Source organism: Pomacea canaliculata, linkage group LG2 (genome assembly GCF_003073045.1).
Source record: "Pomacea canaliculata isolate SZHN2017 linkage group LG2, ASM307304v1, whole genome shotgun sequence".
NCBI lineage: Eukaryota > Metazoa > Mollusca > Gastropoda > Architaenioglossa > Ampullariidae > Pomacea > Pomacea canaliculata.
The window spans coordinates 25,506,050-25,519,702 of NC_037591.1; the positions used below are offsets into that span (position 1 = coordinate 25,506,050).

At 37.1% G+C, this 13,653-nt stretch overlaps 1 protein-coding gene across 4 annotated transcripts in view; it reads right to left on the reverse strand.

Moving 5' to 3' along the window:
- Positions 1-13,653, reverse strand: part of LOC112556501 (carnitine O-palmitoyltransferase 1, liver isoform-like) — a 28,789-nt gene that overhangs the window by 3,513 nt on the left and 11,623 nt on the right. For 3 of the 4 annotated variants that reach the window (XM_025225571.1, XM_025225573.1, XM_025225572.1), the window contains exons 2-15: positions 11,232-11,386; positions 10,614-10,736; positions 9,889-10,004; positions 9,440-9,627; positions 7,074-7,178; positions 6,504-6,635; positions 5,338-5,392; positions 4,784-4,913; positions 4,168-4,307; positions 3,458-3,663; positions 3,043-3,184; positions 2,479-2,550; positions 2,192-2,352; positions 1,301-1,457 (exon numbers count right to left, since the gene is read on the reverse strand). In XM_025225571.1, coding sequence (XP_025081356.1) covers positions 1,301-1,457; positions 2,192-2,352; positions 2,479-2,550; positions 3,043-3,184; positions 3,458-3,663; positions 4,168-4,307; positions 4,784-4,913; positions 5,338-5,392; positions 6,504-6,635; positions 7,074-7,178; positions 9,440-9,627; positions 9,889-10,004; positions 10,614-10,736; positions 11,232-11,386 — 1,882 coding nt within the window. The other variant, XM_025225574.1, reaches the window with a different exon arrangement.

Consider the following 13,653-nt stretch of genomic DNA (forward strand, 5'->3'; position numbering starts at 1 on the left):
GAAGAAAATTTCATGCAACAGCATAATTCTTGTGTTGGTTATGCAGTAAACTTCCCTATTAAGACTTGCTAAAATATACCAAAATCAGGTCGCTACTGAGAGGATTTGTAGTAAGAAGATCAACCAGTCTGTTTTCATTCCAAGGACCATGATTTCATGCACCTACAAATTCAAGTTCATTTATTTAAATGTTGAAATACAGCTCTCAGACTTCCTGTCAAACTGACCCCACCATGACCATACTTCCCACACAAGACCACATCATCCCAACAAAAGTCAAATCGATCCAGGACCATGCTAAATGAATGCTCAAGAAGTGGCACCTGTTTCATATTAACCAAACCTCTGCATATACATTTAATATAAACCTTCAAAGTAAAGAATAGTGATGTCAAAAGTTTATTTTAAAAAGGTGATTTAAGTGGGTGAAAAATCTCATTTATACACCTTTATGAGAGCTGAGCCAAACATCTGCATGTACATCTAATACAAACCTCCAAACTAAAAAATCAATTACGACAAGGGCTTAAAAAAAATCATTTCAGATAAATTTGTATTATGTGCCATTACGTCATTTATTGCCAAGCAGCCATTTTTTCTGTTTTTTTGTTTTTGTTTTTGTTTTTTTTTTTGGTAAGATGGTGGCTGAACTTTGTTTGAACAATGTATGGCTCTGTAATATTTGATGTTAATAGCTTCTCCTGTCATCTGAGATCGATTCATCTCTTGAGCTTGAATCGATTTAACTTTTGATACTCAGGCGATGTGGTCATTACTGGGTTGAATCAACTCAGGGGGGTGGTAGATATGACTATAGCGATATAGTTTAGGTGACCAAATTAATATGTAGTCTCTTTTAAAATTTACTTTTTATTTTGCATGATTTCTGCAGAAAATTGTAATATAGTGTAAGGTGACCAGAAGCAGTTTATTTCAATGTCCACTTAATTTTTTTTTTTAACATGCAACTTCAGCAAAAAAAAAGTTGTAATAGATAACAAACTTGGTTGTAAGTCAGGTTGGGGAGATAACTGTAATAGAGATGATGTTTAGATAGAGAAATATGTCCATAAAACAATTTTGGGTCATAACTAAGACAAAGTCATAATAGGGAAGGTCTTAATAAGGACGTTTTACTGCATTTCAAAATTAAAATATCTAACATGCTATCTAGAAAGTATGCCTTTACATCCAATTAGCCATTCACATTACATGACCTACTCTCTCTCCCTCCAATCCACCCACCTGCACACACACACGTTCACACAAAGTATGGGGAAACCAAGAATAATATACAAACCACGTTGAGGCCTCGGCTAACTACATAGAGAGCAAAAAGATGACGATCAATGCCCTTGCCATTCATGGCATCTTTGTACAATATCTGGTGATTCTCACAAGCTTTCTTCAGCAGCCTCTGCTTCTCCTTTGCACTGACTGTCTTATCAACAAAAGCTCTAAAAAAACATAAAATAAAAAAGCTACTGAATTTCTAAAATGGAAAAAATGTGGATTTTCTATTTTAAAAAGTCAATGAAACAAAAGCAACTATTCTAAGGAAGTGATGCAATTTAAAGTTCAAGGTGGTTATAGACTTAACAGACAACAAAAAGTACAATGGTCACTGTCGAGGATGCAGACTCTTCAGAATAGGGTAAAGACACGAAAGATCCTGTGATAGTGTTGGATGTTTGAAAGGTGTTAAATCACTTATCAATCTTTACTTCTTGCAAACACAAAATCGTGAAATTAAAATTTTAACTTTTAATGTAGTTACAGTCTATGTCGTATTATGAGATGCTACACAAACATCAATCTACAACTGCCACTAATCATATTTTGTTTTGAGGTTACAAGTGATGCAATCTTACTACCTGTTTTGCTAGCTTGAATGCCCTGTATTAACAAGCCAGCTCTATGAAGAACTTTACATCTGGAAACTTCCACACACATGAAATATAAGATGTCCAAAAAATACAAACACAAAATATGATAAACATGTGTCTACCTATACTCATCAGTCCAATGCTGTTTATGCAGGAAAGTGGGAAGCTGCTAAGACAATTTTGGACAGTCTATCTCTTTGGTTTCTAAGAAGAAAGATATGTGAAAGGTCAAAGTTAAATACAATTGCATTCAAAACTGATGAAAAAACATCCTAGCTTAAAGAACAAAGACCTCACCAACTTACTTAGCAAAGGCAGCTGCTTCCACAGAAAGAGAGCGTACAGTTTCTGTACGACCATGCAGGTAAAGACGTGTCATAGAGGCCTCATAAGTCAATGCTTGCTTTCCGGCATTTTTTAGGTAAGTCACCTGCAATGCCATCTGAATAAATGCATCAGGACTAACCTGGAAATGATAGGAAAAGTCTTGAAAAGCGATGTATCATAGATGTGAATTTTATTTAATTTTTGGATGTGTTCCATTTGTCTACATAATGTTAAAAGCAAAATCGTTACAAAAGTTATGGCATACCTTGCATGTTTTGATAAATCCTTTGCCAAAGCTATTATGATCAGCAAGAACAAGGTCCAAGTTTTCTATGTTCTGTTCATGTAAAAATACACATACTTCAGTGAAACATTTTATGAGGTCATGAGAAAGCATTTGACTCCATATACATGAATTAGTACACTAAAAACATTAAATACATGCGTGTGCATCTGAACACACACACATTAATATACACATACATATTCTTTCTCCTTAACAAAACTGCAGTTTAACAAAATGTGCAATATTCCCAAAAGATAAAACAGAAGCATTCTTAATGCTTTGCTCATTATGAATATTCACCTGTATTAATTAGTAAGAGATTTCTATTCAAACCATGTCAACCAACGACAACTGGGATCAGATATGGTAGAAATACTAGATAAAATACAGTATCATGACTGCAACAGTTACATAATAACTTCATAGTATAGAAGAACTCTGGGAGAGAAACAGTGCTTGTGACAATAACAATCATCCCTAAATAGCAGGCACATGACATAACTTCAAAAATAACTTCAATGCTGCAATGAATCAAAACAGTACCTGCTGATGACATGAAAGTGCTCGCAAAATCTGGGCTCTCAGAACTGGTCCAATCTCCCAAATCAAACGGATGGGTGGCTGATATTTTGTTGAGGCATTAGTAACAGGAGTAACACGGTCTGGATAGTGGATTGTGTAAGCCCTGAACATATCAGGACTTTAGCATGTTTTCAACCATCAATATTATTTCTAAACATCAAGATAAATGAAGGGACAGATGATCTTTACATTTCCTCAAGTTTGTGTTCCTGGTTTGATGTTCTTTCATTATGACATGTTCTTGGTCTGACAACTTTTTCAAAATTTAGTTGTATTTATGTGCAAAACTGACACAATACTAATCCAAAATCATCTATAAATGTTCAAAATCATAACATTATATACTACATTATTGACTAGACGACTGAGATCTCACTCTTGTAACATGTTGTACTCCATCATGTGTCCCAAAGCAGGTGCATCAGCATGTGAATGTTCACAGTTTATACCCATCTTTCCATTCTCAAAGACAACAAGGTTGAAGGATTTGTCAAACCACAGGCACCGTCCATCTCCATGTAATAAATATGATCCACGTCCAGATAAAGCATGGTGTGGAAATGAGTTAGAGTCTAGCACCACCTAAACGAGGGGAAAAAAATGCCCTTTCAGCAATATGTTCAGCAAGGCCATCTTAACCTGCAAAACCTTATAGTCCAGTGGATCTGTGAAAAATGCACTAAGCTCCAAAACTAACTGGAACACAAGGTTTGTTTGCTGAAACATATGTAGGAAAACTTACTTTACACACTATAAAAATTGTAAGTGATGGGTCCTCTGAATAACTGAATAATTTTGATTTGAAAATGCCCCATCCTAAAATAACATTGTCGGGCTACCATAATTTGACAGCTTTCTTCCATATGAGGTAATAACTGATATGCTTCAATCGTTTTGTTCTCTAATATTTGCTCAGCTTCACCTGCTCAGTGGCTCATAAATTGAGTCTGATTAAGTTTATATGCTGATTACCAACACATGGCTAATTGAAGATCATATTTAGTCCAGTTTGTGGAACTTTTTAGTTTTATTAACCTGTTAAAGCTATTATTTTTGAAGCTATTAATTTGCATGCAATTTGCTCACAAAAAATATGGCAGACTCCACAGTATCCAGGGACTCCTTGTTGATCCCAGAACCGAAGTGTTCTTTGCGTACTCTCCACCAACTTGTTCTATCCAGAGATGTTAAAGCTGCTATACTTTTCTGTTCCTCTGTATATTCCTCTGTGGTCCACATGAAAACAAAAAGCAATGTGTAAAAATGGAAATTAGACCATTATTACCAGTGTTAAAGATACAACTAAGAGATCATGTTAACTGTGGTGCCATCTCTTTAACTCTCTTTGTAGGAATAAAAGTGCTTGCAAGTGTATTACATAAAAATGCAATTTCAACTAGAGGTACATGCACACACCTGAAAGTCTAAAAATTGCAACCACCTGATAATGTTAACCAGACATGGTGATTCACTTTATATGGCAGTCTCACATCCTAAATGTCTGTCAACATTGTGTCTTTCAAAGCAAAGCAATAAAAACTGCAAACTCAGTCCTAGAACAGTGTGGCAAAATACAAATGACAGGTACAAGGGAATGAAAGAGCTCATACAGAAAAATTTCAATGGAGTGTATACTGATGTAAGGAAAATAGCATTACCATTTGAAAATTTGCAGGAGTAGAAAATTTCTGTTAATATTTACCTTGATAGTTTTCTGCATCTTTAACAATCCAATCCAACATCTGTTCTAGAGTCTGTGGTGCCAGGATTCTTCTTTGGTGATCATACACATTCACTTTGTACATGACACCCTTACAGTACACGGCCACATGCTGTACAGATGCATACACATGCAGTCAGTCAGGACTGTCTTTCCCTCATCCCCACTCCCATTTGTACAACACCTACCAGTGCCAACAAATATGGCATACCTTTAAAATTCACATGTCTTTGACAATCTTTTGCTTTCATTAACATATCCTAAAATCTCAGACATGTTTCATGTTACACGATACAGCATAGGAATGAGCTTAATCTGAATGATTTTAGGATTTGTCATATAGGCCATGATAGTAGAGCTGCGCAGTTCTTTGGTTCGTAATACTTCTAGATTTCAAAGTTTAGAAAGATTGCTTTTATTGACAGCTGTGAATTCCAAAAGCTTGGAATAAAAAGCAATGAATGATGGCATAAAAGATATACACATCAGTGTATTTTTTAATAAGTCATCAAAAACTGCAGAGAGCAATAGTTTACCCTTGAATCCAGTATTTCTTGATGTAGCAGGGTGTCAATTTCTTCTCCTGGTATTCTGTAAATAAATTAGCACTCCTTCTCACCTTCTACAACTCTTATCAAGGAAAAGAACCATGTTATAATTAAAATAAAAAAATCCATTATCTCTACATGCTGAAGTATTACTCATACAGCACCTCCCAACCTCCAATTTTTGTCTTTTCAGAAAAAAACAGATAAAGCAAATCAAAATGTTCACACACCTTCACATGTCCCTGTTTGTCTTTTAGGGTATCATATAAATCTATAATATAATATGGGCTACATTCTGATAATTTCCAATTTTTGATTCAATCAAGTAATACTTTTCACACAAAAAAGCACAGTACACCCAATCTCTCAGTGATTTTAAATGTCAGTTCTCAAACATCTAATGCACTGATCTATGGTGAAACAGTCAAATATTCTATTAATATCCAGCTGCTAGTTATACTCAATGTATTTGTTTCTGGCCTCCAGTGTGTTTAAATGCCAACAGATTAAATCCAACATAAAACATATAATATGTTGTTAAATATACATCTAAAGGAAAAAAGGAAGTGGGTAGCTGATAATTTCTATTTATTGTACAACTATGTTTTTTACTTAAACAATGATTAATGTTTAAAGGTTTAATTCATTTTCGGCACATCATGTCATGTCTCAAGCCATATTATTAATTGTTTGCATTTTTTTTTATTACCACTAATGTTAATGCTCTTTCATCTAGGTGTTATAAATTCAAAACTGCATTTTATGTTCTTCTGTCTGAGGTACAGAGACTTGAGAAAGAAGTATATTCTATAAAAATATGTCTTGAGAAAGAAGCATATTCTATAAAAGTATGTCCAATATCCACCTGCTATTCATCTAATAAGAACACATCTGTCAACGTACCCAAATTACATCCACAAGGCGTTCAAAGTTTGATATTTAAATTAATTGTTGGCTATTTAATTAGGTCTGTTTCTATATGTAACTTGTGATACATACTCGATTCTGTTGCGTTATTTTAAGCCCTCTTGAAATAAATTAAAGGGTTACTTGATAAAATTGTAATTTCTCTCTCTCTCTCACGTGAGCACACAAACACATATAAAAGAAGAAAATGTCTAAAAACACATAAAAGCACAAATTAATAGCATTACCTTGTTGTACAAAAGATGTTTTCATACTGCGCCATGCAAATAGGTATCGTCTTGCGGATAACAAGTGGCTCCATTGACTGCCTCTCAATCATCTGCTTTACCAACATAATCTGATAAAGGACAGCGGCCGCTCTGCAACATCCATACATCTATAATGGACCTGTCCAATGGTACCTCTCTTGCAAACCCTATGACTCCACCAAAAAAATTACTTCTGGAACATTCTTACATTCCACAATAAAATGGCTCATAACTGCTTTTTACTGTTGCCAATAATGTCTCTCATAACTGTACAACATTTATAAGAACATTAAAAAATATCTTTATGCTTAAATCAGCATTAACAGGAATTTCACTCATCGTCCCAGGATACCAATCTGGAATGCAGAGTACAAAATTCGGTGCAAGACAATTGGTTACTTCACGTTGCACTTTCCAGGCCCAAGTGATTTTATCCTGTTTCTCTAAATCTACATTCTGAGGTCAAAATATTCAACAGCTTCATGACTGTACAAAGCAGAAATAATGCTTAAACTTTCATATAATTATACATAATTCACATCTTCTGACCTTGTAGTTTGTGAGGTTGTGGGTGTCCAGTTACACTGGTCCATAATATAGTAGTTGCTGTTGATGGGTAGAGGGCTGCGGCCCATCAGGTACACATACTTCTGCCTACAAAGCAAATAAACAATCAATGTGTGTAGCTTTAATGGCCCAGAGGACAGGAACAGTAGGTAAATTTGGTGACGCTGGCTGACAAGAGAAGAAATGAACAAAAGATCTTCCACTGATGCATTGTGACAAAACAAAATCTACATGTAGATTTCTTCCATTGTCACAAACGTTCTGTTTATTTTTTATTTGTTTGAATGAGAACGAGAAATGGATAACGTCAGTGGATGGCAAGTGTTTTGCATGGGAGTGTGTGGGTGTGTGCATGGTGGACACGAGTGTGGGTATGAGTATCTCATGATGGATGCTTTTTCTTGAAGTAACGGTTTCATTAAGGGACATTACTTTGAGGTAAAAAGGGTGATCTTTGCTGCCTGCTGTGTGTCCTTGACTGGGAAGGGGGAAGAACCTGACCATTTTCTTCAGCAGTGTGTGTGAAGTTCTGAACACACTTATTAAAAGTGTCAATTATTCAGGTAAAGCCTGTTAATGTGAGTTCACCTCAGTTTTGTTTTCTTAAATCTTGCTCTGTAAGTTTTTGATTGAATTATTAGAGAATACTAAAATAGTAGTGTAGTGGATTTAACCTGAAAGTTAGATGTTAAGGAATGTCATTTTCTGTAAAGGTTTTTTTATTGTTTGTTTGTTTTCTTCCTTTATCTATTCTCATCATTGGACCTTGCTGTACTTTAAGAGGTGCAGCTACTGGGAAAATACTGAGTGTCGGGTTTCTTTGATGTAGCTTCAGACCTGACCATGGAGACTTCAAGTGCAGACTTGATACAAAGTCAATTGTAATGAAAGACTTTTATTCTGAAAGGGGTTGGGGAGGACTTACTGTTCATGTGTTTAAATGTATGTTGTAAATTAGTCATTTTGTTTGCTGATTATTTTTCTAATATTATATTTATTTCTTAAATTCAGATTTTTGTTGATGCTTTTGATCTAGTGACATTCATCGACTTTAAACAGACTTTGACAGACTATGGCACAAAAGGATGTGGCATGTGATAGGAAAGTACATCAAAGATGGCCTCATTTAAGTCAATGAAGAACCATAAAAGCTAAGTAATTCAGTAATACACTATAACCCACTGGGAGTATTCTTTCAAACAACAGTGGACATCCACCAAGAGTACTTCCACTCACCCAATCACCTATATTGTTCAACATCTTGGAAAACATTAGGTGAGAAACATTTCATGATCATCACACATTAATTTCCATCAGTGGGAGGCACCTGTGGAACATTTGCTTTGCAAATGACATTGACTTGATGGTGGGAACCAGCATCAAACTGCAAGATCTTTCCTAAAGACTAAGAAATAGTGTGAGGGCATATGGAATGAACCAGCAACAACAAAGCAAAGTAATAGTTAACAACGCCAATGGCAACAACTAGTAGAGATCCACATGAATGGAGCACACCTCAGAGGTGAAGAGTTTTAAGTATTTGGGAGCCACCCTTTCCAAAGATGGCAGCTGCACCTCAAGTATCAACATAAGAATTGCAACAGCAAAAGCAATGAAGGCCAGGTTGGAAAAGATCAGGTGCGGCAGCCCCATTAGGTTTGCTTCCAAGTACAAAGTGTAAAAGTGCCTCATAGCTCCAGTTCTACACTATATATGTGAAATGTCGACTCTGCTTGCTGATAAAGACAGAAGAATTCAGGCATTTGAGAACAAGCCATGAGGAGGCTGCTCTGAATGTCCTACATGAAACACAAAATCAGTGACACAGTTATCATCTTTGTGGGACTTCAGGAACATCTTCTTGCAACACAAGCTAATCTGGCTCAGTCATGTGACCAGGTATAACACTCTAAGGCAGTCTGTCAGGGTACCTTGGAGGTGGAGTCGAAGTGACAGAGAAAGAACTGGCTTGGAGTGGACTAGTTGGTCCCTGCAGAACCTGCTTACTACTGCATACTTGGTAAGCTGTGTTTAGCCAGTTGTTCCCCCAATGACAACAAGTTCCAGCAAACTAGCATAACCCTTCATCAGTTGGTACCAGTCAAGGGATGGATGAATGAATGTGTACAGCTCATGAGAAGCTAACAGAAGATATCTTTTCTTGATGATTCTTTTAACTCCAACTCCCTGCAGCAGTAGATAAGCACAAAACATCAGATGCTAAAGGCTCAAGGTAGCATCTTGTGCTGATGTGTCCACCTAGCTAATGGTGTCAATATATTTTACTTTACTCACACTTTCATATGGTAAAATAAAAAGAAAAGTAAATGACAATGAAAACAGCTCACCACCAATCAGATACATAGTTGGGTGCCCACCATGACTTCAACACCAGTGCATTCTGGAGTTTTGGGCCCAATGTTTTCTCAAATTCTGCAGCCTCCACTTTCAGTTTGGTAAATTCATCTTCATGATCTATATACAACGGCTTCAGTGAGACCAGCAGTTTGTTTAATGTATCCTTCAATGGGGGAACCTATAATATAAAACATTAATTTAAACCAGTGGCAGTGCTACAGAGAGAAGCAAGGCCATTACAAATAATAATGATCATAAATAAAGTGACAAATGTAAATAATATTTATATTTAACCAAGCAGATTTCATAAAACAACCTGATCACTCACATCAGGGAAGTACATGGAGGTATTTAAATATGTACATATGCTTTTGTACCTGGTTTGTGTGTACATACACACACAGTGATAGTAACATATGCAACAAACATACAGGCATACCGACAAGCGAGGAAGGCTTCTTTGGTAGCTAAACAGTGTTGGGTGGCTGCCCGTAACAAGCCTAACCAGCACTCCCCATGCCAGAGTCACAGCTGATTGTTTTCTTGGTGGCTCATCTGAAAACAATGAGACACCAATTCAACAGACAGTTTTTGTCTTACATTCCTTTCTATTGTTTTTTCTGAGAATATGGGAGTGATATAACTCATATAGATCGCCATCAGTTTGTCCCAACATTCATTACCTAACATCAAAAGATAGCATGGCATAGTATACTGTATACAAGCTATTTAACACTAAGGTTAAGTTTTGTCTTACATCACATTAACCTTGTATGTGTGTGAGAGAGACAGACAGATGGGAAGGCAGTAATTTAATCCCAATCTAATCCACATCATTTGAATACCAAAGGGTGTAAATCAGCGGTTCTCAACCTGTGGGGCTTACAAGGGGGGCGCGAAGGTGGTCATTTTTTTAAAGTTTCTTATACCGGTATTAGTGAAATTAGCTTACATTGCTGGCTAAGGGGGCCGCGCGGACGTACCTTTGTAAAAGGTTGAGAACCACTGGTGTAAATCTTTCCTTTTAAGCATAAAAACACGATACATTGCAACAAACACCACTACAGTTTACATGGCTACTGTATTCTCTTTAGCAAGACATGTCTGTGATTCACACTCCAAAAAGCGCCTGAGAAATGCAAAGCTGTTAAAGTTTGTACTCACACATCCAACCTCTGTAAGCCAGCAACATACGGAGAAGGTAACGGCGCAGGTGAAGAACAATGATAAAGAAAGAAAGACCACAGAGAAAAGAAGCTGCCATCTCTCTTATTAAAAGAGGAACCCCTAAACAGATATAAAAGCAGAGACAGTAAACCTTGTTTTACATGAAAACATTAATCCATGTACACTTCTTCACATGTACATTCACACTTAATTCTACTAATACTGATCTCTTTGCATGAAAAAAATGTTAGCGCAAAACACACAATATTCATTCATTGAATCTATTGAATCAATCATTCAATTTTCTTTCACATGCGTTTCAAACTTAAATTGTCCAGTTCTACAGATCCCAGTCTCTTTGCATGAAAACTCTTTAAGAAAAAAATTACAAAACACCTCTTCCTTCAAAAATAATCTGTTAATACTAACTACCCAACAACACTGGTGATGGTCTAAGCTAGCATAAAAATGTGTTGATGGTTTGGATGTGCCATGGTATAAAACAGATTGAATTCTTCCCATTCCACCATTTATGCAGCATCCTCTTGATGTACACATCATTCACAGTTTCTTTTCCTGACAGTAGCTTTCAGCATATTTATTAAGAATTCTCACCTGCTGGTAAAGGAAGCATTTCAGCAAAAGCAGTCAAAGCCTCTGCAAAGGAGACCATGAATGAAAAGGGAAACTGCTGTATACAAGTAAGAGCCAGAACCACTACAGCAAGGTTCCAGAGAGAGGTGGGCCATAGTCCATTACGGATCAGATTTCTGGAAGATAAAACTCCACATCACTACTGATTTCACTATACATTAACTAAAAAGCCATCCTGATGACCAGCTATATTACCAGTGTTCACCATTTTTTCAAAATAACACTCAACTAATAGCATCTTGTATTTAAGACCTTAAGATCAGGACTTATGAGTAGGAAGACTAGTGGGTGACTAAAGGAATAGAGATGGCAGGGAGGGAGCACATTCTCTATGGTTAGAAGTTTAAGTAATCAACAGGGATGAGGCTGGATTCAATGACAAAATGGGGACAGATTATAGTGTTTCAAAACTCCTTCCTTATTCCCTCCACCCACCTTTTTGCTAGCTCTGGTCTGTCTCTATCAGTGGGTCTTTGCTCAGCATCTCTTTTTCAGTGTTAATTTTTTTAGTTTTATATTTTCTCATTCTCAGTGACATGATTTCAGTTTTATTATCAATTGACTATTATAAAACATAAAAACTGTGACAGCTGCACATCACAACCATCTTAGCTTGCTAAGATTAGCTGTGGAGCTGGTATAGATTAGCTGAAACTGATCTGCAGAAACCAATACAGGCAGGACTTGGCCAGCCTTAGCAACTTCCCAACTGTTAACAAGCAAGGAAATGCTGTCAGGTAACAGAGTAATATCTCGGTTGTTTTTTTTTAATCTTGCTTTCTTGTGCCCTTGATACTATCTGGACTTGCAGGATCTTTTGTACAAAAAAAAAAAAAAAATTTTGCCCTTCGCACCTCCAGGTGCATAGGCCATCGACGACAGTTTACTGTTGTCGATGTTTTAGTAGCAAGGATTTGTTTTTACGAGGTGGGGGTGCTGGCCCCACGCCCAACCCTCCTCCTTTTTCAGCCGGGCTTGGGACCGTCCTTGGCGGAGAGCAGCCAGCCCTGTAAACAGGTGCCACGTGCAGAGAAAGAACAGCGTGCCCGAGACGAGAAATGAACTCAGGGCAGCCAACCTTCACTGTATTGGTGACAGGCGCTAACAGCGCTAACCGTTGCGCCACCGGGCCGCTTATCTTTTGTACAAGGAAGCAACAAAATTTATCAAACAGTTCTATTACTCCACACTCTCTTTTATCTATGGCATGACACAATCTTCCATACATTCACTTCTTATTTGCATGTTATGTTGCCAAGCAGGGATATGCCACCTCTTCTTTAAGATGATCCCAATTACCAGGTAGGTTTTGCACTACCTGACCATCCGAACTTGTCAAGAGACTATAGGAGGAAAGAATCCAACTACAAATATAAATATTTGTTTGCTGTAAATGATAGACATTTGCTCAATGAATAGTGTGGACATATCAAAACAATCCCAACTGCCAGACACCTTTAATATGGTGTCTGAGATCATTAGCACTATGTCTGTTTATCCACATATGTACATCCACATATGTATTTGTGGCACAATATTTTCTAAGGTAATTGGTATCAGGCAGAGGGATATAGCTTCCTTTGTGATCAGTAACTTGTCAGAAAGATGTCTTGCATTTTGTCCATAGCAGAGCATGTAGTGCCAGGAGAATTTGTTTTATTGAGCTCTGGTAAAAGGTATGCCATGCCTGTATGCAGAAGTAACAGGCACTTGAAATCATTTGTTTCTTTAGCAGCCCAGCTGCTCAAGCAGAGATGAATTGTCAGTTGTGTGCGTGCATGGGTGTGTGATGTAGGTGTGTCTTCCAAAATGCAGAACCATACCCTTACTTCGCCCTCATTGTTATCTTGTAACTAGCACTTGTTTGCTTAACTTATTTTTGCATCTGAGCCCACTTTAAGAGTATAACTGCACCTTGGGATTAATTAATAAAGTTGATCTTCTGTCATTGACTAACAAACCTCTTGTTCAGCATTTTAGGAAAAACTGCACATCTAGATTTTTTAATGCATTTGCATCTTTTCAGTTAACATCTTCTATAACCATTCTTTTTTCAAATGTTCTTAGTTTACAGCTACAGGTGCACTACCACCAAGTGCAAGTGCGCTCTCTTATCTGACAGAGAAGTTGTTTAATGCTATCAGTACGTGACTGATAGCATCAAAAGCTGAGGGCCAAAAGTTAGTTTATCACTTTTTTTGAGGGGGCTACAGGTCCCATCCAGTATCACACATTCTCCCCTTTACACTGACAGACTTCTAAGGTCGCCACATATCTGCCCAGCATCACCCCTCCAATAAGTGTCTACCTGATGCAGCCTGTCATCACAGAATACCAGTTAACAGCTACTTGGTGAAAGAGCTCATATGGACTTTAACCTACG